At 44.5% G+C, this 25,082-nt stretch overlaps 1 protein-coding gene across 2 annotated transcripts in view; it reads right to left on the bottom strand.

Annotated features, from left to right (window-relative positions):
* ATG16L2 (autophagy related 16 like 2) overlaps positions 1-25,082 on the bottom strand; it is a 920,492-nt gene that overhangs the window by 656,425 nt on the left and 238,985 nt on the right. For both annotated transcript variants that reach the window (XM_069640243.1, XM_069640244.1), the window contains exon 2: positions 21,710-21,785. In XM_069640243.1, coding sequence (XP_069496344.1) covers positions 21,710-21,785 — 76 coding nt within the window. The remainder of the gene's footprint in view (positions 1-21,709; positions 21,786-25,082) is intronic.

Here is a 25,082-nt window from a genome sequence, read left to right on the forward strand (position 1 = left end):
CCCCAGGGAATAGGCCAACCAAGTGATGTTGGCTATAGCAGACCTGAAAGCTACATCGGGAACGCAGATTGCGGCAGTGCAATTGGATGTTGGACTGCTGCACCAAGATGTGCAGAATCTAGCAGAGTGCACTACTACACTGGAGACGCAGGTGAAGGAGAACACCAGTGGGTTTCGAGATACACATGTGGACGTCCACATTCTGCAACAAAAGGTCAGACTACTGGAGAACAGAGTGGAAAGGCAGCAAGACGGGCCCGAAGAAATAACATACGTATTGTGGGCCTGTCTGAAGGAGATGAAGGCATGGACCCAACAACATATGTAAAAAATATGCTGCTTCAGGAGATTGTGCCCAGAAACCTCACACAGGGCTTTACTATCAAGAAAGCGCATAGAGCTAGAGCGCTGACTAGGCACTGCCCCCTCCCCCCAGGAGCGCCCCCTAGCTAGATTATTGCTAAACTCCTGAATTATAAGGACATAGAAAAAATACTGGCTTACTCCAGACAGTGGGGGGAATTGAAGAGAGCCTCTGCAGACCTGGCAGTCTACCCTGACTATACGTTTCAAGCACAGAAGAGCAGGGCACAATATGCAGCAGTCACGGCAAGACTCTGTGCTGCGGGGCTGAAATAGATGTTGATATACCCAGCACTTTTTAGGGTCATAAAAAAAACACAACTTATTTTTATATATCTCTCAGAGGAAGCGTAGACATGGATGGACAGAGAGAACATAAGGCCTGGAGAAGAGGAAGGAGGAGATGACCGAGCAAAACTCAAAGAGAGCACCCCCCAACCCATGGCGAGTGGAATTAAGATACTTTGGACTGTACGAGTTGCACAGAGGTACGCGACAGCGGACCTGTATAGAGACAGAAATCCTAGCTCGGAGGGTTCCTAATGGTGAACATGAACCCAGTGTAAGGTACTAGTCGCTTGTAAAGGTTTTTTCTTGCTTAGGGCAGAGTTGATTAGCAGCCAAGTCAAATAACAGCGAAGGAGAGCCGGCACCCATGCTGCGCTGACCACACCCTTCAAGTTTTTTTCTTTTTTTGGGGGCACTTGTTTTTGTGCCCAACCATTGTGCATCAGCCCCAGGCTGGGAAGCTTGGTGGAGATGCGAGAAACGTACAAGCCTGAGCAAGGGCAACAAAGCTGGGCATTTGTTTTTAGTTGGGGATGTTGGAGAAGTTAAGGGGAGAAAGGGGTTGCCTACAGGTAGAGTGTAAGGGATGAGCAGCATAGCATGTCAGGAAATAGCGCTAAGAAGGTGGAGGAGGATGCTTTTAACACTGTGGAAGAGGAGAGGTCGGGTAAGAAGGAATAGAGACAGATGGCAGGAACATTGAATGTACTTACCTGGAATGTCAGGCGTCTGAATGCTTATGTGAAAAGGAATAGAGTATTTACATATCGTGTGAGGAGGAAATTGGATATAGCCTTCCTGCAAGAAACACATCTCACGGCTGAGAAACTGGCATTGCAATGAAGTAAATGGAAAGGGAAAATATTTGGCTCCACATATTCTTCCTATGCTCGTGGGGTGCTGATATGGTTAGCACCCTCTGTACCCTTTAAAGTTACGCACATCGATAATGAGGGCGGGATGGTGTTGGTGCAGGGCCTCCTGGAACAAGTTGATACATGTTTAGTTAATACATATGCCCCTAACAATAGCGCTGCCAAATATTTTCAGACCTTGTACCCATGCTTAGGTCCCTACCGGGATAGCAATATGATATGGGGAGGAGATTTTAAGTGCACGCTAAACCCAACCCTAGACAGGTACCAAATATACTAAACCTGCTCCACTGTCCAGGACTCTACAGATACTCCTAGATTCCTTTGCCTTGGAGGACGCTTGGAGAGTTCTCCACCCAGAGGCTAGACATTACTTGCATTTTTTCAGCGCTGCATGCAGGACACACGAGAATAGGTTTTTTTGTAGATAAGGAACTGCTACATCAAATCACGCAAGGCCAGTACTAGGGTAGAGTAATGTCCAGAGCCCCTATAACTACGTGGAGGCTTAGGAGTGAATCGTTGCTTGACCCTCCATTCCGCGAAGGCCTTAAAGTTAGCATTATGGACTATGTGGCGCATAATTTGGGCAGTGTATCGCGAGCTGGAACCTTCTGGGAAGCACTGAAAGTGGAGGTTAGAGGGGGCCGCCATAGCGGGATCTAATTGTGTCCAGGCAACCATAACTAAGAAATTATCTTCAGTGGAGGAACAACTGAGGGACATGGAGCAGCCTCGGGAGCCTTTCCTAGACTGTAATGCGAAAACTAGGGAACTAAACCTAAAATGCTTAGAATGCTGGGAGAGATTGGGCAAGCACAGTTTTGCCAAATACACAGAAAGGCAGCATAGAGAAGTCAACAAACCACGCCGACTATTAGCATGGTTGTATAAGAAGGAAGAATGTAGGGGCATTATACACTTGGTGAATTTAGGACAAGGAAGCCCATGATATACTCAGAATGGGGTTAATGAGGCGTTCTGGGAATTTTACCAGCGATTGTACCAAGAGGAGCCACGTGTCCCAAGCACTTATCTAATGGATGTGGTGAACGAGATTGGGCTGCCGGTACTGACACAGGTGGAAAGAGCCTATTACTCTGGAGGATATTGTAATTACAATTAGGGGCTTGCCGACGGGAAAGACACCAGGGTCTGATGGACAACCCAGTGAATTCTATAAAGAATACGTACAAGAACTGGCCCCATGCTTGCTTAATACCTTTAACAAGGCTTATGAGACAGGAGTACTCCCGCTTAGTCTGAGGGAATCTATTATTATACCCCTACTGAAGCCACATAAAGTGTCAACAGAGTACAGCTCCTATCCACCTCTCTCAATGCTCAACCAAGATAACAAGATCCCGATGTCCATATTAGCGACCAAGATGAAAACAGCACTACACAAGTTAGTGCAGCCAGATTAGGCTATGTAACAGGCTGAAGTATGGCCTGGAACCTGAGAAGACAGGACAGCAAAATAGGATACCCCGTGCGCAATAGCTACATTGGACGTAGTAAAAGCATTTGATTCAGTGAGCTGGGATTGGCTTCATGCAGTATTGCGCAGATTCGGTTTTGGGCTAGTATACATCAAGTGGGTGCAAATGGTGTACGCCAGACCAATGGCTAGAATTAAGATGGGTAGAAGCATTTCGGGAGCGTGAGAATTAGGGAAAGGCACGAGGCAAGACTGCCCGTATCACCGCTGCTCTATGTCCTGTTTATGCAACCGATTGCTCGGTATCTCAGGTCAGAAAATAGGGATGCCGGTATGGAAATAGACGGGGCCAGACATTTGATATCTTTGTATGCAGACAACACCTTACTATACATTCAGAATCCGGAGGATAATTTGGAGCTATCGATAAAGGCTATGGCCCTTTTTGAGAAACTGTCAGGGATTACCAGAAGCATGGATAAATCTGCAGTGTTTCCGATAGCTGGATTGGGTAAAATAGAGCGCGGTGCGGTGCTAGTGCTGGCCCTACAATGGACGGAGCGCATGTTCAAGTATCATGATCCGAGGGAAGAGCACTTACACAATACGTTAAAGGCATTGGAAGGTATACAGAATTCTATGAAGTTTTGGACTAAGTTGCCACTGCCAACGATAGGTAGGACTTCCACGCTGAAGATGGTAGTGTTGCCTACATGATTACACTTTTTGTGAATGCCCCATTCTATATACCCAAGTCCTTTTTCAAGCAATTAGAGGGCCTCATCAGACGTTTTCTGTGGCAAAATGGACGAAGCAGGATAGCATTGACATCACTATATAGACCGCATGAGGAAGGAGGTATCAGAGTTCCGAATTTTGAATGGTATTACATAGTGGGACAAATGCAATTTGTGGTGGATTGGCTCGCTGAAGACCCCACCCCAAACACACACATGTTGCAAACAACCGAGTCATGTCATTACTTGAAAGAGATACTGTGGATGGGGAAACCTCGGGGGCCTCGGCGGTCACACCTAGTGTCTCTGGGGGTAAGGGTGTGGTACAGAGCCTTACCAGTCATGGGACTAACAGACCCGATATCAGTGCAGACCCCCTCGATCTGAATAATGGCATCAACGCCAAAGGTATACGTAGAAGATGGGAAACTTGTGGGGTAGCCACTAAAGGGGATTTGTTGCAGGACACCGGTTTTGTACCATTCTTGGAGCTGGCAAGGCAGACAGGCGTACATACAGGCCAATATATGCTGCATAGTGCTATTAAAAGAGAGATACTGTGCCGATAGCCAGCATACAGCGAGTTACTGGAGAAACATTCGGTAGTGCACATCCTTTTTGATGTAGCAGACGGTTGGCATTCCATATCAAGAATATATGACCTCGTACTGGCTAATGGGCCGGCCCCCCCCCCCCCCCCGCCATGGCAATAAGGAGAAAGTGGGAATCGGATCTGGAAAGCAACTTTGCTGAAGCACAATGGGGAAGGCTACTAGAATACCACAAGAAGTTGTCCAGAAATGCAAGACTCTATCTTATACAATTGTTGGTCACGCATAGAGCGTCTATGACACCTCAGCGGATATCCAAATTCGAACAAAAAGAGATGCCCAAGGTGTAATGCCATCGGACGTGCATATGCTGCATATGTTCTGGGCGTGCCCAGTGGTGGGACTTTATTAGCAGGAGGTAGCAAATATGTTGAAGAAAGGAGGAGTAGAGCTGGATGTGCTTTCCCAGGGTGCATGCCTGCTGGGATTCTTTCCATGCCCAAAAGGCCAGAAATATGTTGCCAAACTGAAAGATCTGGCATGCATTCTAAGCTAAACGAAGAATTGCCATGGTATGGAAAATGGTTAAGGGCCCTGGGATAGAGGAATGGTGGACAGACTTGCACAGGTGGACAGAGGTGGGGAGTGGCAGAGACTGTGGCATGTAGGGAAGCGCAGCAGAGTAATTGCGAAGTAGCCACAGGGAGAATCACTGAATGGGAGGTTTTACTACAAACTCTGTTTGCTAAGGCATCCACTGAAGAAGAGATGGCTAGCCCTAAATGAAAGTGAATGGTGCTACTACCTGATGAAATGCAGTATGGTTGTAATATTTGAGGAATGCAGGCAAACCGTCGGATGAGATTTGGGAGGGTCAGAGAGGGAAGGAGAAGAGGGAGTGGTGGGAGGTTCCAACACATGTTACATACATTGTTGATATATGATAAGATATATGATACTGGTGTGCCATGTTTTTAGTGTGTATTTTTCTTGAAAAACCAATACAAATCATTAGAAAAAAAAAGTACAGATGATGGACTAACGCACCTGTCAAACCCAGCCGGAAGAGGTAACAGGTGCGTAAACCAGAGGGAGTTTCAAATGCTGTGTACAGACCAGAGTTGGAGAAGAGCAGAGGATGCCGGCGAAGCACGGATGGATTTCTCCATGGGTCCAGCTGACGTGGACCCGAACACGAAGCAGTAGATTAGAGCTGAGCAGCATACCAGAGCGGTGGGGGGCTGTGCGCTGCGGGGCTGTGCAAACCGGAGAGGGGAGCCTGGTGTATCTGAGAAAAGAACCCCCATACCAGGAAGTCCTGGTGGTATGCCAAAATCCCTCCAAAGGTAACAGGAGGTGAGAGAGACCCAGAGGTGAGACTGGGGTGGAAGACAGACTGGTCGGGGATGCTAACACTTGTATACCAAGCATTTGAGGGGGGCTTCCTTGTCACAGTTGTGACAATAAGCCCACTGACCACCAGGGACGGGTCAGAGACCCTAACCAGTACAAACCCAGCATCTGAGGAGAGCGTCCTCGTCGCAGAGGCGACAATAAACCCACTGACCACCAGAGACAGGTCGGAGACCCCAACTATTGGAAAACAAGCATCCAAGAAGAGCTTCCTCATCACAGTAGCATTGATAAGCCCACTGAAAACCACAGAAGGGTCTGGACTGGAACCCCAACAAAAGCGAACTGAGCAAGCAAGGACAACGTCCTCTTTGCAGTGGCAGAACTAAGACCAGTGATCAACAAAGAGGGATTTGGGACTTTGCTAACATCAAAACAGAGTGGCAAAGTGTACGTCAAGCTGAAGATTGTGAGAAATACATTTATAGACACCAGGTGAATGGAGTCATTCTCCTGGGGAAGGGGCTAAAGCTCTTGGAACATACTCTAAAGATGCCAGTGGAAGGGAGTCGTTCCCCCTTGCCTTGTTGTGAACTGTGCCAAACCAATACCAGGAGAAGGGAGTCATTCTTCTGGACGTGGAATTGAAACCCGGAAGGGAGTAATTCCGCCGGCATTCTTGTTGCAAGAGAACATTCTTTTAAAACACTATCCAGGCATCAGGAGAAGGGAGACATTCTCCTGGAGAAGGAACTGCCAGATTAGCCTTTAGTTGTAAGTGTGAGGGATAGAAGTAGGTTGTGACACAGGATGATGGAGTTTGATTTGACAGACATTCTGAAGGACCCTTTTAGTATTAGCTTTGAGGCATGGAAATCCCTCTTTGAAGATACGGATAGTGTGGCCCTTTTTATGCACAAATAAAAGTTTATAACCACCACCATAACACCTTTGTGTCATCTTCCTTCTTCGACACCCTTACAATGAGTTACCTCCACAGTGCATTCGGTTTATCAAGATGGCACAGGATAGGGTTCAAAAGCTCAGATGGCACACCCGTGCAGCATTACTTTCTAGATTAATTTATGCATTAGCTCTTCAATCAATAGTGTTGGTGGTAAGATGTGCAGCCCATACAAAGAATACAGACCCAATTTCTTATGGCAACGATGCAGCAGATAAAGCAGCGAAAGAAGCAGCATATCTAGAAGTACCACATTCCACAGCATCCCCTTAGATGGCGTTTCTGCAGGTGCAGCTGCCAAGTCCTTTCAATACAATCCCACTGACTCAGATTATCGAATTGCAGGGACATTCCCCAAAGCAAGAGCTGTATTTATGGATCAAAAGAGGGTTTCCCTATCCCCCCCCACAGATTTAATTTAGAGACAGAACAGTTCAGGAAAAGCAGTGTGGCACCAGGAAGGGCTTCCAGTTGCCCTCATGCAATTTTATTACACAACACAGACTTCTAAGCAGTACATTGCAGCTGACCTGCAGAAGAAGTGGTGTGTTACCAACCTCCAGGAAAATAAATAATTCCATATCAAACTGTACTACAGGCCACCTGTACAGTATGGGCCACACCCTCAAACACAAAGCAACACTGCCCTGCTCTAGAGGGCCATTTTGACAGCTCCATATTGACTACATTGACATGGTTAACAGGTGCAGTAACTTCCGTTATGTAATTGTTGTGATGTGCCCGTTCTCTCATTGGCTTGAAGAAGGTCCCTATGTCCACCCGGATGCCAAACCGGCAGCTAAATTATTGGTACAAATGTATTTCCCTGATGGGGAATATGTGATGTCCCGAGATCTGACAATGGCACGGTCTTCTTTTTAATGAACTCCTTAAAGAAATTACCCCCTTATTGGGTATGAATCCCAAATGATGTTCCATATACCAACCACAAGCCAACGGGATTGAATAAATGTCTTAATGGTTTGTTGAAAGAACATTTGGCTAAAATCTGTAATGAAAGAAAAGCTGGTTATATGGTCTTCCTCTTGTATTGTTCACCCTTAGCAATCATCCAGGGAAAGACCATATGACACCACATGAGATAATTACAGGCAGGAGGTTGCATACCACACTCGGACCTGCACGCAGAACCTCTGATGCCACCATTCTGTGCACATTTTACAAGAGTTTGAGGGATATCTTAGGGCTTTAACCAAAGCTGTCATTCACAAGGTCGAACCTCATCCAAGGGAGCTAGGTCCGAAAGAAGCAGAGGAACAAACTGCAAAGCCGGATACAACATCCAACAACGCAGCAGCTTTCCCCAGGGATATAACATTAGACAGGAACTTCTGCAGAAAATGGAATGAACCGCACTTCCATGGACCATTTACTGTCATCTATGCCACATCCACATCAGTGAAGATTGTTGTCAGGAAAACCTGGATTCATTAGAGCGACACCGGAAAGCCAGCAGACTCCCACCTCCCAACCAGTGTCAGGAGGAATAAAGAGGACCAGGTAAAAGATGAGTGCATTGAAAAAAGATATGAACTTTCCATGCTCAGTACGCCCCTTTGGCGGACAATAACACTTCTTTTCAGAAAAAGGATAATACATTGTGCTGTTTTTCTGTTAATTTCCCTCTCTCTTTCTTCATGGTCGAAATGGTATATTGGTCTTTTAGGGGTAGGTTTAATAAGGATATTAGTAGTACACACAATTGGAAGCCCTAGACAGTTGGTGGCAGGTAGGCCCAAAGGAACTAAAGATAAACAAAAAAACGCCTGCCACCAAAGTATGAGACACTATTGGTCATTAATTTAATCAAACTGTGTCAAATTTTAAGACATTTGTGTTCTTACATCTTTTAACCAACACTGTCTAATGAGCACTCCAATACACTGTATAAAATGTTAAGAAATGTATTTCTGTTGCGCAAAAATATTACTGCCTTCAATCTTTCTGTGGTACAAAAATTGAAAATAAAGAGTAAAAACATACTACTTAAAATGTCATGAAAATATTAGAACAAGAAGAGGAAAAAGGGGGTGTGGTGGCCCAGTGAGGGAGTTGGAGAAGAGTAGGGAAAAAGAATAGATATCTTTAACAGGGACCAGATTCAAATGTCCGATTCACACATTCTGCATCATCCACTTTTATTATTAAAGACACTTCATAAGTGATAATGTAGTTCGCTAAATATTTTCAAACAGAAATAAGTGTGGGTACAAATAATTTCTTCAAAATCATACGGAGACAAGAGACAAAAATAGAGACAAATCTCTTATCGTTCACCACTTGCTCTTATGGTGAAGAGTGAATGTTCATTCCGCCTGTCTCCTGGGGGATGCAATCAAACTGTCCTTTTAACTTTTAGAGGACTGTCAAAGGTAGAGAATCCTTGGGTCTGCTGAACTGACATTGGATAATGAGGAAACAAAAAGGTTTGTCTGGGATAAAGAGATGATGGACAAAGATGAAGTCCCAGCATAGGTCACGTTTCGGTGGCGTTCCTCAGTACGAGGCCACCTTCCTCAGGACATGGATTAAGGACCTTGCAGGTAAACATAAGGTGTATGAGTGTAGCTCAGCACATGCTGATTTCTTGCAAAGAATTAATCATCAAAAAGGTTTATGGCCTCATAAAAATCACTAGGGGTAAACTTACCCTATGCATAAAAAAACTCTTTATTCCTCAACCCGAGGACTGAGGCGCAACTGCATGTGGTTGGCGATTAAGACATCTGGTATGGAGGAATAACAAGCAATCAACTAGCGGTGGGGGGATTTTTTCTATATAAAGCCTCTTGTTTTGTAGCAACCCTCTGTGTCACACTGTGGAGAGCCCGACTTTGCTAACCTCTGAACAAGAGAAAAGGTGCGGAGCAAGAGAAACCGCTGTAAGTGATGGGCCACAAGGGAGGAGGGAGTCCTCTGGTGTCGGACCAGAGGGGGTGTAGTGGTGGTGTCCCTGAATGTTGCAGGGTAAAGTTGGCTTACCTTTGAAACAGGCGTCCAGATCTGTGAGCGCAGTAGCCATTTTCATTAATTTTTGTCTTGTGGTATCAAAACCTGTGGTTTGATTAGTGCCTCCCTGTTGGTAAACCTAGCTCTTTTGATCGAATTGGTGAGCAATTTTTTGGGATATCCTCGGTACCTTAGTCTCTTATCTAAGTGTGCCACATGACTGAAAAAGTCATCTAAGGATGTGCAGTTCCTGCTTAACCTTAAGACCTGCCCATATCGTAGATTTTCTTTAATGTGTGTATGATGGTTGCTGGTGAAATGCAGAAGAGTGCTCCGGTCTGGGGGTTTCCGATATAAACTGCATTTCAATTTGCCTTGTTGGTGTTTGATGATTAGATCTAAAAAATGGGTAGACTGATTACTATGTTCCATGGTGATCTGGAAATTATGATCACATGTATTGATCCACGTGAAACATTGTTTCAGCTCATCTTCGCTCCCTTCCCAGATGCAGATCACATCATCGATATATCTGCACCAGCATTTACAGTGTTGACGCCAGGGGTTCAGTTCAAATGGAATTTGATCTTTCTCATACCTGGCCATGAATACGATGGCTAAACTTGGTGTGAATGCTGCTTCCATGGCCATTCCTTTGGTCTGAAGAAAGAACCGAATGTCAATAACAAAAATGTTTTTGCACAGAGCTATAGACATTAGTTCAATTATAAACTTAATGGGAACTCAAGATTGTAGGTTACTGTTGGTTAAATATTCTCGGATACATTCAATTGCCAAATCCTGGGGGATACTTGTATACAAGTATTTTATGTCCATGGTGACAAAAAAATTGGGTATTTGGATTAAAATCTAGATGTTCGAAGATTTGGATGGTGCGAGTGGAATCCCTCAAATACGTGTCTGCCTTAATACACAATGGTTTCAGGAAGGTGTCTACAAATGTACATATCTGTTCTAATAATGATCTGCAGCCTGGGTCTACCTAGAGGATTTTGGGAATCCTTGTGCATTTTGGGTAGTGCGTACATGCAGGGAGTCCGCCCTAGGGTACCATTATAAAAGTATGCCTCTTTTTCTGAGATCCAACCTCACTGTAGGCCGTATGAGACGGCTTCTGCAATTTCTTGTTGAAGTACCTTTGTCGGGTCTTTCTTCAGCGGGTTGTAGCTTTCTCTGTCACTTAGCAGGGACATTACCACCTGTTTATATTGAGGTCCAGAGAGGAGGACGATCCCATCCCCTTTATCAGCTGGTTTTATGACCAAACTTCAGTCTTTCGATAGTGTAGCCAATGGTTCTCTTTCTTCTGATATATTGTGATTGAGTTTGATTTTTTGTTTCATCGGTTTCTTGCAGAAATCATTTTTCAAATGTAAAGATGTTGCTGAGGAATTGGTTGTCTAAAGGTGTAAAAGTAGACTATGGGTGAAGGCCCGAGTCAAGGTCTTTTTCTTGCTCCATATGCTCTTTAAAGAATGTTCTTAATCTTACTGAGAATAGAAAACGTCATACCTCCATCTCTGTGTTATACCAGTCTGTCTGGTTCGTAGGTACAAAAGAAAGTCCTTTGGTAAGTATCGAAATCTGGGCTGGTGTTAATTCTTTTTAAGCCAAATTGAACATAGGAAAGCTAGTGGACTCTACTGGAAAGTCCTCCTGCAGTATCGTTGGCATCTCTGACCTGTCTGGTACTGCATAGCCCAAGGTGGCGGGCCCCAACCGCCTCCTCTTTGACCTCCTCTGCCTAAAAAAAGGAGGTGGTGGCGGAGGGATAGTGTAGTTTTGTGGAAATTATCTTGTATTGTACCTAGATTTATTGTACGAAGATGAATTGCTACTAGAGCCATAGAACGTAACCCCACCTTCTTCTGTTATCTGGTCTTCGTGTTGTTTGAGGTCCAGGTTTCTTCAGTGTTTGGATATAATCATCCGCTGTATATGGATAGACTATTTCTGTTTTTAAATCCTTTATATCTTTTTGAAATGTATTCGTTTTTCTACTGAAGGTGTTTGTCTTGAAGGTTTTAAATTGTTTTGTGATTTCCCTCAACTGTTCTTCAGCATTGGTTATTAAAGTACTGGTGCTGAATTTCTCTTCCTCTGTATCCCTATTCTTCTACAGCTCCCTCAATAGGTCCCACCCCCCTTTTTTTCCTCTTCTTGTTCTAATTTTTCATGACATTTGAAGTTGTATGTTTTTACTCTTTATTTTCAATTTTTGTACCACAGAAAGTTTGAATGTAATAACATTCTTGCGCAACAGAAATACATTTGTTAACATTTTATACACAGTGCACTACAGTGCTCAGGAGACACAGTTTTGGTTAGAATATGTAAGAACATACGTCTTAATATTTGACACAGTTTGGTCAGATTAATGACCAATTGTGTATCATACCTTGGTGGCAGGAGTTTTTTTGTTTATCTTTAATAAGTACACTAACCTTGCATCGATGCAAAATAATAGTAGTGAATCAGTCACCAGAATTAAGAGGAACATGGTGGAACCGGAGGGCTTTGTAAAGGACTAGTACAGATGTGCATCACCCCGAGACAGACAACCTGTGGTATAATCACATAAGGGAGTTGGGAAGAGAGAAGTCAAATTACCTTTGTTATGTTTTCTCTTTAATACCCCATTCAACTGGCAGACCCAGACTGTTTCTGCCACAAGAGATGCCACCTCTAATAGCACAATGCTTAGTGTACTTTGCCCCATGTAGGGTGCATGGGTTGTTTTAGGGACACAGGGTTCAAGAAACTGTGGTAAAAGCAAATGACTGTGAGTTTTCTCAGAAGAATGGGCAGGAGCGATTGGTGTGCAAATTAAGACCTCAATTACAGATGGAAGGCAGTTTTTCACAACAATAAGTCGGTTAAAGGACTGATGAGGTGCAAAGCAGGAGGCATGGTGGGGTAATCGGAGGAAGCAGTTGTGTATATCAATGAGACACGTTATGCTGTGTGGGAAGATTATGTGAGAAACAACTGACATGGATGGATAAAGCAAAATGAGTGACCCACTAAAGTACAGATACTTACACAATTCTCCTTGTATTTCAGGGCCAATGGCAGAGTATCTCTTGGTGCCAATGGACAATGTAATCGGACACTTGATATTCCAGACCTCAACGGGGGAACTAGAGGGCTCATGGATGTGTTTTAACATGTGGGGGTCTCGCATATATCCAGCTCCCATCGTTCTGGAAGGGTGTCTGCTCCCTAGTCACTCTACATTCCCCTGTCCTCCTTCTACCAGTGGCCCATCTGACTATATTGAATGAGCACCCCCCTGCTACATTAGTGCACCCAACCCACCAGCAGGCCTGCCGGTCTATGGGCTTTCTTCGCTCCAAGAGTACAGGCATTGGCAAACTCAAGTGGATACAAATAACACACTGGGAGTTAACACAACTGGCAAATGACACTGAGTATGGACTTAATGCAGTTAGGGAAGAATTAAGAGCCATGATATTAATGGCACTACAGAATAGGTATATCTCGCCGGTAGGCACTCCCACTCCCAATCCTTAAGAACCCTCAACGCAGGTGATCCTCCCTCGCTTCTCCACCTCCAGGGTCAGTATCTAAGAATGACGGCCTTTCCCTGGCCACCTGAGAAGAGGATCCATGGGGGATAGGAGTGAGGATACCCACAGGTTTCTCACAGTAGAAAAACCAATTGGTCCTCAAGGAACATTTTCTTACCCTCCACCCGACTCAGAGAACTATTTTGAGCATTGGGTTGATCGCGCAGGAGATGGGGGTTGCTGTATTTTTAACATGTACCCCAGAGTAGAGAGAGAATGCGTTGTGTGTGTAAAGTAGGGGTACCCAAGACAGATTTTGATAAGAAGGAAGCAAGCAGATAAGTGAATGAATGAACTAAAAGGGGGGTATGTTGGCATGCAGATGCAATGTCCCAAACGTGGGAGGTTCAGGCTGCATAAATTCTATTAGCATGGACAGCAGGCCATTTTAGTGTCAGTATTTTTATTATTTGTTTCAGCATTTGTGTCCACGTGTGAAGTGCACTTAGGTTTGCAACACTCTAGAAAGCAACATATGGTGAAATAAGGGGCAGCAAAAGATACTGTCCATTACACTTGGCATTCAGGCCTATGCCACTCCAAAGGTTTCCTAGCAAGCATTACTGAAGTAGATCATGTCTTTGTTGCAGTGGACAGAATAAGATTGCGTCACTATTGTATTAGGACACGCTTTCGTGTTGAGTGTATGGCTGAAGTTCCAGGCAGTGTAAGCATTAGGTAGGGCAGATATTAATCATAATTAGCATAAGTGTCACTTTATTTACAATAGGCGCCTTTCTGAGCTTCTGTCATGTTAATTTAATTTGATTTTTTCCTGCTTCCCCCCACAAATGTCCAGCTTGCCAAGGCCCGTGGAGGAAGGGTGAAGCACCACACAGAGATTGGTTATTGTTGTAAGACTTGGCTGTTCCCAGGTGTTTCAGGCAGGAGATAGAAGTAACACTATGTTCCCAACATTAGATAAATGTACTGGCAGTAAAGGGCATGTTTTTGTGTGAACAAGGCCTAGAGGCAAGACCTAGCCAGGATACTGAACGAAGGTGTGGTTATACTGCCCTCATTCAGAAGTGGTAGTACCATTGGAACTGCAGCTGACAGGCTTAAAAGAGCAATTCAATTTGAGAAATGAGTCCTCAGGAGTCAAATGAAGTGTTGGCACAAGTACAAATGCAAGGCCTGAGAATCGCTCAGGGGTGCCAAGTTGTCTGGTATCATGAAAAAGTAGTATTGTGTCCATTTTGTTGCCACAGGGACTGTTCACACTCGCTTCAGGATTGGGTTGTCTCGTGGGGCATGCACATCATGAAGTTGTCCTGGCCAATGAGAAAAGGTCATTGTAGCAACAGTAATATCAATAATATTGTCCTATCAAAACCCAGTATTTCTTGCTGACTACACAATTAGGTCCTGCATAGGGGGCGGCATTTAAATGATCACGGGTATGTTACTGACCAAAGGGTTTGAGTTGCATAGCGTGTGTTTAGATTTTTGCATAGGGGCTAGTCAATGGGGAGTGCAGGATTAACATGTGCTTGATATTGTAAAAACTGTTACTTTTTAGTTTTTGTCTTTAAATACTCATCTGAAACGTGGGTGGATCGAGAGAGTTTTCAGTTGTATGGACCCAACTGACCTTCCCGGACATATTTGTATGTAATAAATCCTGGTTTTCTTGCAAATTGTGCACTCCTTGGATTGTTTTTTATCGATTGGGTTTTGGGCCTACCATACACAGGATTCGAATCTGCAACCTGCAGATCTAAGCCGTAAAGCATTGTCTGTTGCAGAGGCTTTGATATGCCGGAAAATTGTCATCATTCATATTTACCAGAGCTACACAGAATAGGTAAAACTGTCTACGCACATCAAAACAACATCACTTTTCAATTTTTGCACAATAAGAGACTGAATGATGTCTGCGTGTTACAAAATAAAATGTCAGCAATTGAGAAAGGACTTAAGCTTATCTCTCAAGACATGTATATACTTCGACTATACCAAATTCCTTTAGGTTCATGCAACGATCATATTGGTACCAAATTATCATTTTGGAACTAATTTAAAAAGTGTGAGTAGGGCACATTCTAGAGATGTGCTGGTACCACATTTAAGGGATTGTGCCTCTATGGAAGAATCAACAACAGCCCACACAAACACAAAGCAGCATCACCACAAACATAATACAGTGAACAATGCAAAACAAACTCGCCACTTTTAGAAATATGTAATCCAATCAGAGAATGCTTCAAGAGACAAAAATGCAAAAGGGGAAAAAGATATTAGGATGTGGTGATTCGGGCGATATAATAAGCAAACACATCTTTGCCTCTGGCAGTTGTAATAACAGAGGCTTCTCCTATCACATCATGGCCAGTGATAGGAAACTGTGTTGGGCAGGGCACAGGAAGAACCAAACTGCCTCATTGTTAGAAGGTCAAAGTAATACATGTTTTGTACTGAAAGATCGGTACACTGTGAACACCCATAGCATTCAGAGACAAAGGTGTTCACTATTCGAAATTACAGAGTGATTTCCATCTGGCAAGGTTTATCCCGACTAGCAAATACAATAAAAACCGCACTCAGACAAAACACCAATAAACGGTCCGATTTCAAACCCAAATTCAATGCCACAGCAGAGGCAAACTCGAGTTGCAATGGTGGTCCCTCGATGTCGCGAAGGTAAACACCTTTCGAGAAAAGAACCCTTTGCATGAACTGCGCTCAACTACTCTGCAAGTATATCAATAGAGCACCACCTAATAATTGCAAACCAATAAGAATACGGATGCTATTTGAATATGCAGATATCATATTCAGCTTCACGTTGTTACATCGAAGCAAAGGACTGTGGTCACTTACCTCAACTTCGCTTTCTTCGTGGCATTCTTGTGCTTTTAATGGTGTACCCACACATACCCCCTTACCACCTCACTACTGACCCTTTACACCACTCTTTCTCATCCTTCCACACCCTGTATCCAAATATATTTATCCCCATGAGGAAAACACCACCAATGTAAATTACCACAGGGTGTGCCTCATCACAAGTACGGCACTATGGTAAGGCGTGGCAGTAAGGATTGTAATACTTATGTTTCAGCCACTTTACTGCATCATTTCAACACTACCATACTACAAGTTTTGGCGGTAGGAGGATAATATACCGCCAACAAAAAGCTGGAGGTAAATCAACACAAATCGTAATTTTTAGCATGCGGTAATTACTGCTTGTACGAAATCTGCCAAAAAATAAATCCCCATGGAGTCGCATGAACTTCAAAAATGGGGACTAATACCACTGTGCCACCACACAAAAATGTTTTAAGTCCACTGGACAGAGCGGCTGCAATGGAAATCGAGTTTAGAAGATTTACCAGCAAACCTGTAGAGAGGGCTAGTCATTTATTTCAGTAAGGCAACAGTGTATGTAATATTCATAGTCGACGATCAGCCTCCTATTAGATCAGAAGGGTCGCTAACAGAGGGGAAGGTGCCTTAGAATTCAGGAGCCAGTCCAAGAAAGAGGGACCAATCTTCAGCTTCATCATAGGCCTATCATGGCCGGGAGGCTGCTGGGGGAGAACTCAATGCGTTGTCCATCAAAACCTCTAGCAAAGTCCCTAACCCAGTCTAGGACTGTCTGTGCGGCTTCCGCCGTGTGTAAACCTGCCTAATTCACTGCACATAGTTAGTCCCCATTCTAAAGTACAAACAGTGTAGTAACAGAAGACTTTGGTGCAGGACAATACTCCGGACAGTTTTCTGGTACGAAACTAGGTATTAATGCCCCTTCCAGGTACTTTCAGTAACCTATAGGGAAATAGGCCCATGGCTGAACCAAAAACACAAAACGATGGCATGGGCACGTTGTATTTGGTCAAAGTGGGCCACTTTTCTTGTCAATTTGGGCCAGTTTGATGAGTTAATTCACTCTGCGGCTAGTAGTTTTGACCAGTGTTGCTGAATAAGTATTCTTTAAAAAGCACGTTTTGCATCACAATTCATCCAAAAACTCCCCTTTGGCTACTATTCAAACAGTGTCACAAAAGGAAAGAACAGCCATTTGCAACTGTGGGACACTTTTTCATTGGTGCCTGAGAGAATTTTATGGCCCCGATCCTGGTTACAACATCCACCACCACACCTAACCTTCAACAGCCCTGACACTTGAGGAACATTCACCACAGGGAGGAGAAAAGGGCATGCGGGCAGACTTAGATTCAAAGATTTTAATCAGCCTTACAAATAAATTACAAAATAAAACATGCTCTCCCTGAGTAAGAGGGGAAAAATAACCCCTTACCCCATAGTCACTGTTGTTCTCACTAGTGACCATAGTCACACTGACTGGTGGATCATGTCCCCCTTGTTAGAAGTCCCTCAGATAACCTTACTACCCATGTGCCAGGTTTTGTCCCCCCCACTGCACGCACGCATGGGTGTCCTTCGCTCAGACCGTCACTGCAAAAGCCTCAAGGGCCATGAGAGTTAAGGTCTAGTTTATAGGTCAGTGGGTAACTTGTCCTTGTTGGTACACCGGTCCCCTTTCATGCAGTCTCTCTGAACGGATTACAAAGCACCTAAAAGTAATTGCATGGAGGATGGGAAAAACCTTTATCTATGGAGTCAAAACGTTCTTGAGCAATGTCTGGTGAAAAGAAAAATACTAATTTCACGGAGTAAGAAGAAAGCATGTGGCTTTTGGTGCCAAATATTTCAAAAGCATAATATCATTTGTGTACTACTGTTAAACAAGATCTGGATTCCTAGCGGCAGATTCTCAAAAATGAGAGCAAAGGAAACGATCATTGGCAAAGCCAACAGTTTGGGCTTTGCACCTGCTACCATCAGCGTCCAGTTAATACCATTATGGCAGTGCCTGGGTTTTCAATAGTTTTGTGGTATGCAGTAGACAGGAAGCAAGTAGGAGTCTGCAAGTAAGTGTTCAATGTAAGTTCATGGTCACAAGTAAACATCAAGTACATAGCAGTGACCATACATGCATTTCACACCAGAGATATTTGTTTTTCCACTTTACTAATTGCAAATTCTTGTAATGTCCCTTCTCATGTTGCGACTAAGTAGAGCTGGCAGAGGCTGGAAACAATGGGGTAGGGCCAAGCCAGGACCAAGCCTCTGTGTCTGGCTCTAGAATCCTAAAGCGGGCTGTGCCAGAGTCGCATGGTGCCTGGACATGGGGTGGCGGAAAAGGGGGATGGCGGCACGCATGGTGGGGGTGGGGAGAGGGGCTGGGAAAGAGAACAACGGGATGTTAGTGTAGGGGGAGAGGGACAGTGCTGCTGTTTTGGGGATGGCTGGGGAACCAGGGAAAAATAAGAGGGTGGCACTTGGGGGGCTAAAAGCAGGAGCTAAATTGCTCCCAGCAATTTCAACTACTGTATGTGGATGGTTTTCAGCTTGTTTTGAGGGGACATTAAGCTCGTTTTTCCTTTCAACCTGGCAAGACTGCTTTCATGGTGGTTGAGGAATATGAGGGACAAAGGGTAGTGTGAGTAAAGAAAGAAAAAAAGAAGGGGGAGAGCCGAGAAAGGAAAGTACAGCACAGTGAAAACGCAAGGATACCATTGCCAGGAGGAAAACACCTTTTTATTTTGCAAAAGGTAGGTCTTGTTTTGGGACGTTGTGCAATAAAGTGAATATATTTTCTGATGAACACATGGCGTGCCAGGGCTTAAACATCCGCCCATCGTGCGCCTGTACAAAAGGTTTTGGGAGATATGTTAATTGCAGACCCCACCAACGTCCTACGACACAGGCAATCATTTTTCAATCCAGAAAAAGGTGTGGGAGCCCCTGTACCGAGAATGAACACAGCCAAATAACCAGTTCTCTGGGAAGGTGCCTACAACCACGATTTAACTCACTGTACCTTTCAAAGAAGAGAAATACCAATTTGCCCATCAGTCTTTGTCCCACCCACAAGGGAAGTCCAGCACCAAAACGCTCTAGACAATTCTCCTCTGAACAAGAGTACTAACAGCAATGTGTTTTGGCCTAGTTTGGCCTCACCAGTAAGGTGAAGCTGAGCCTCTCTAAGCACAGTGAGCAAGGTGTCCACGTTCTCCACTGAGCAAAAATACCAACTGCAACCCTAGACACAAGTTTCGGCCTAGTCAGGCCTCATCAGTGAGGTGAAGCTGCGCCTCTCTAAGCACAGTAAGTAAGGGGTCCACATCTGTATTACCCAGGGTAACAGGGTGAAACCCAAAGTTCCTAAAAATGCACAAAAAGGTCTGGGAGACCACGGACAAACAACCTGTTCTACAGCAATGTGCACACTCGGGAGGGTCTACAGCCTCTTACCCAATGCTCCCCTCGAATCGTAACCCATCCAATTCAACAAGCGCCCAAGCCTTTACAAGCCTTCCCTCCAGACTAAATCAACTGGCCCAGTTTATTCAATTCCGAGTGTGACCGGGCCTTCCGCACAGAATACTGCAAAACAATCAAAGTTGTGCTTTAAAATGAATGCACAGAACATTTTATAAACCACTCAATACAGAATATGCGAGTGAGGGAGCGATTGTTGCTTTGTCGGATTTCTGCGGTCTTCCATTAGACGTCTGCAAAATAATACTTTGCAGGTTTTGGACCACAGATGTTAGGGAGCACTATTACTGACACTGAGCCTACCATACGTAGAGGATGGCGCTGCTAAATAACGGATGGTAAACGGATACTACGACTGCACACTCACCATATTGGTGGCTGTTAGTCTGAGGGACGCAGAAAAGGAAGGAGGAACGGCGCACAGCCAATCATATTGCAGCGCGCAGGGCACGACATAACGGGGTGGGGACTCATAAACTTAGTCCAATCGAATTAGCGAACACAATGTCGCACCCGAGTTCAGTGTAAGCCATGGATAGCGGATCAAATCACAGGAGAGGAAGCAGATCTCTTTGATTGTGTACCCAACACCATTGCATAGCTCTCAACCATTTATGTCGCAAAGGCGGGTGAAAACACCCGATTTTATTTTTGGCGGGTGAGAGGCCCATTGAAACGAATGGGCGTGCAGGAGGCTTGCCGGGTGAGTCAGCTGTTAACAAGGCGGGTGACACCCGCCAAAAGCGTGCGAGTTCAGAGCTATGCCAGTGCTTGGAGGAACTAGTGAATATTCGGGGGCGAGATGCACAGCCTATCATTGGCTCTGCTGCACTACTTTCAGTCAGGCATTTGGCACTGGTGACAAGGAGCAGGCGCACATCCCCGCCTGCCAGGCCCGGTTCTCTGTTTTGATAATGTAGTGATCTTATCACAGCGTCATTGTGAATGCTGCTCAATTAGTTTTAGGGTCTTAAGTGGAAGTAATCTTCACGTAGTAATAATGGAACAACCCCATCGAAAAAAAAAAGATTATATATTCACATGATTCAATGTATCATTTTATTTGGAAGAAACATGGTATCTTTCCCATTCTAAGATGGCTGATAGTTTTGCCTTGTTTCGAGAGAGCTTCCTCAGAGACAGTCATCCAAGATGGCGGTCTCCATGGAAGAGCTCAAAGCGTTCCGAGATTGGCAGGAATGGGTGGGATTAGCCATAGGGATTAGCATGGCTAGGGGCAGGGAATGGGAGGATTCAATAATCTAATGTGTATCCCTCCTCAAATGTCATTAGAGACCCTCAGTCAAAGCCATTATTTGAAGCTCTCATGTTAAAGCTCTTATTTTAACGACAATAGTTTTGGCTTAAAGGTAGTGCTTTCAGCACCACCCAATAGCCCAAAATAAAAAGGGTAGAGAGTACGCTTTTTCATTTGAGCTCATTACAATCAATCATAAGGTGACCTGCCCATTTCAGGTGAGGTGGGGCTGGACAGGCAGCACAGCCATACTTTGCCCAGCCCCCTTGCATACATTACTGTCGGGAGCGCACTTTCTGGGAGTGCATTTCAGAGACAGGCCCTCAAAAGGGCCTGTTACTTAGAAATGCTTTTTTATTTTGTTGCACATTTCAAACCCTGTTTGAAGGATAGAAATGCATGTGGGAGAGCAGTGGTTCACAGCACTGCTCTCCCACATCAAAGACAATACATGAAAGGTTCAGAAATTAACCGCTCACACATTACACCTTCAAGCTCAAACACGTGCAGGAGGTAGGTCTCATTTTTTCGTATTCAGGATCTGCGTTGAAATGCGCAGCAATGCCCCCTTTTTTGCACAAAAGCGCAAAGGGAGCTAAATGGGCATCTGAATGTGCACATCTAAGGTGCACACATTCAGAGCCATTTTATGGGCATAAAAGGCCCTTTATGGGCATCAGAGGCCCTTTGTGGACAGGGGCGCGGCCAAAAATGTTTAAAGAATCTGCCCCTAAGGTATTTTGTCCAGGATATTACTCCCATTTCCATAGAAAATTTGTCACAATTTGCAATGCACATGCATTGTAAGGATTACACCTAATATTCGATTCCAGCATCCCCACACTTGTGTGTATGAGCACTTGGCGATTCCCCACATATAACAAGTGATTCCAATAACTTCTGAGTATGAACGCTTTACGCCTGCACTGTCATGGGCTCGTCTGGCACTCCTGAATATATGGATAGAAACATGTTGGCATTACCTGGACTCTGCTGGCTCGATTTGTAGATTTTCTGTAATATGTCTCAGCAAAGAGGATCTTTCCAATAATCTGTTATCTGCAATGATCAAAGAGAAACAAGGCATCACATAAATAGGATATCATACAATAGCTACCTGATATAAGAAAAGCTGGCATCATTATAGGTCTTTAGTGTCAGGCACACAATGTTCTTCTACCACCTCTATCTAAATTGGGTAACAATACGAAGGTCTGCATTGTAATGTAACATAAGATTTGTGACCATGGGACAGTGATTAGAGACTGAAAAAACAACGCAAGAGTGGGTTTTTAAATGTGCCATGTATTAAGCGTAGAGCGTTGAGCCAGGTACAGGGGCAAGGATGCCGCCATGAACTTTGGAGCAGCACTCAGCATTAAAGCTGAGGTTGTGGAAACAGAGAAATTGACATGAGGCCGGGAAGCCCAAAAGGAAACACACCAACACAGGTTACAAAGGACATACAAAGCGCTTTATTTCAAAGTTACAAAGTTACCAAAGTCAATTGACATGCGAATAGCTATTCAGCCCTCTGACTAACACACGAACCTTCAACGTTAGGTTCGCACTGAAAGTGGGAGAGACCGATCATCGGGATGCTTGGGTTTTTATACATTTAGTACTGCATTGGCCAGCCCTCTTACAAGTTAACCATTTCTGGAACCATGGCTAGGGTTCGTAGCCAGGTCGAACACACAATTTCCATACATTAGATCAGTTCCGCTGATACGGTTACATATTTACACATAGGTTAAACAGAGGACAGGGTCTTAGTTCATGACCCTAACAAGTAGCCTACGGACATATTATTCATTCACGTGTGCGGAGGTCACCATGGCCGAAGTCTTACTCGAAATGTCATTCGGCCTCCATTTTGTGATTCAGGGTGACTTCCACACTGCAAGAGTACCTAAAATGGCGGCTAGATCCAAGATGGCGGCTTACACGATACATTAAGGTCAAGACCTTGCCGCGGAACCTATGTACATAGTATCCTTTAGACAGCTTGGCGTAGGCCAACATACATTTAAACGATGCGATTGGGGTCATAATATTATATCGATTTCCACAGACCCTCCTTTTGGCCTATGCCAAGTGCTAAAACATTATTTCCTAATACTTTTGAAAATACTTGAGGGCATTAGCATCCATAGGTTCCGCATCATTGTCTGAAATGTCAATAGCCATAAAGTTGTTCATAAGAACTTCTTGCAACATGAATTCTTTAGATGCTGTCTTCGGGGTATATATTCTACGCCCTATTGCGCTCATAACTTGGGCACAACATCCCCCTATCATTCCGCATATACTCGGGAGGCATTGGAAACAGCAGCAAAGGAATAACAGAGTCCCTAAAATACCTAAAATAACAGAAAGCACCTTCCACCCCCAAGATCGTAGAGAATCCCAAAACCAAGTACTAAGGCTCCAGTCTCCTACAGGGATATGGACTCCAGAACTAAGAGTGTGTAAATTCTGAATTGCTTTGAATATTGTTGGTGGAGAATCTGGTACAAAAACACAGCAAGCGGACCCCACTAATTTACATACTCCACCTCGTTCAGCTAAAATGACATCTAATGCCATTCGATTTTGAAGTACTACCAATCTTATCGCCTTTTGCTCTAAGGTCATATTGTAAAGTATGTCCGTGGTCCGGTTGATTGTTTTCTCCAACACCCTCGCTAATCCCCTGATGTTTTCTGAATTTGCTATTTGTCCCCAGAAGGGAACTACTGATTTGGCTATATCCCCGAACACTTGTCCAGGGGTATCTCCATCATTATCCCGTCGCGGGCGAGCCTTAGATACCTCTAAGGTACTGGCTATAAATACACCTGGTAACAATATCCCTAAATAACAAGTCCCCTGCCAATCCTTGGGCAACCAGGGAAAAGCTAAACTACCACACACAAAATAAACCGGTCCCCCTACATACAAAGGCCTATTTTCCCCAGTCAAATTTACAATATTTATACAAGGCTCGAAATCTCCCATTGGCCTAGTGCCGTTTCTTTGTACACAGAAAGGGACAGAATCAGGACTGTGATTTACAGAATAAGAAGGAGGCATGGCATCCTTATTGCCTATCGGAGCCATCTTGAAAGAAACTAGATTTTGAAAAGGAAAAGAAAGTTTATCAGACGGCCTAATAGAAGCGATATTAGGTCTACTCCTATTTGCGAAAAGCGAGCATCCCAGGGGAGTCAATTCACGTTTTTCAAATTCATTCAAATTAGTCCCATCGAAGTTCCCTGAGATGCTATCATTCCATCGGCCAAAAAAGAGTGCTCTAAGAGAGGCATAGCAAGAGGTTGTTAGAGGTAAGGGATGTACATACCATCCCAGTCCCTTGTTCCCATGTTGTGGTAAGTGAGTGCAGACCCAACAATTACTCCTATTAAAAATTGCATGCGTAGCATTCATCACTATCATCAAAGTGTTATTATAATATTTCTGTCTATGCCGAGAGTCCCTAGGGGACAGAGTGTAAAGGTGTACAGAGGGAGTCAAAACAGTTGGTACAATTTTGGTCGGTAACAGAGGCTTCAAAGGATAAATTTCTTCAAAGTACCAAAGTCCCACGGCAGCAGTTGCAAAACTAACAATAATCAAAACGAGAACACAACAGTACGTTTTCGGGGCCCAGGCACATTGTCCATTGTTCGAATTGGTCACCTCCTTATCTAATAGTTCAATACGAGGAGCAGCGGTGAAGGCGGCAGGCATCATGGTTATCCCGATCGACGGCCCCAATGTTCGTTGCTGGCGGCACTTCGGCCGCGCGACTTCTTAGTCCTTCCCAACCCTGGCCAACAGAACCCCCCCTTTTCTTTGTTCCAAAAAAAAGGGAAGACGATAGTATTTCAATCACTCCTTTTTCTTCCAGATGCACGATACTCGTGCGGCGATTTTATTTGCGTGGTCGAAGGTTGCACCGGATGGTACCCAAGTTTGTTGAATCCAAAAGCAAAGTATCGTCGCTCCCTGAGGGGAGCGTCGTATCAGTAGCGACGGAAGTCGCAGAGCTCGAAACAAGGTTTTCCGGAAGTGATTGATCAAGGGAGTGCGGAGACAAAATGGACGGCTCCCCGAGCTCCTCAGGCTCAGAGAACTTCTCCGACGCACTCACAACGCTGCCTGCTACTCCGAGATCAGAGAGTGTAGCACCAGCGAGGGGTTCTGTTTCTTCTGTAACGTGTGGCGTCGGGTGAGGGATCTTCTTGATATGTGTTGCATGTATCCAGTTCTTCTTTCCTGCCACCCGCACTGCCGTCCTGGTGACCAATAAAACCTGGTAGGGTCCCTGCCAGCGAGGCGCGAGACAGGAAGACCTTTCGTAGGCCTTCACCA

The sequence above is a fragment of the Ambystoma mexicanum genome, chromosome 7q (assembly GCF_040938575.1).
Source record: "Ambystoma mexicanum isolate Mex_15411 chromosome 7q, UKY_AmexF1_1, whole genome shotgun sequence".
Classification (NCBI taxonomy): domain Eukaryota; kingdom Metazoa; phylum Chordata; class Amphibia; order Caudata; family Ambystomatidae; genus Ambystoma; species Ambystoma mexicanum.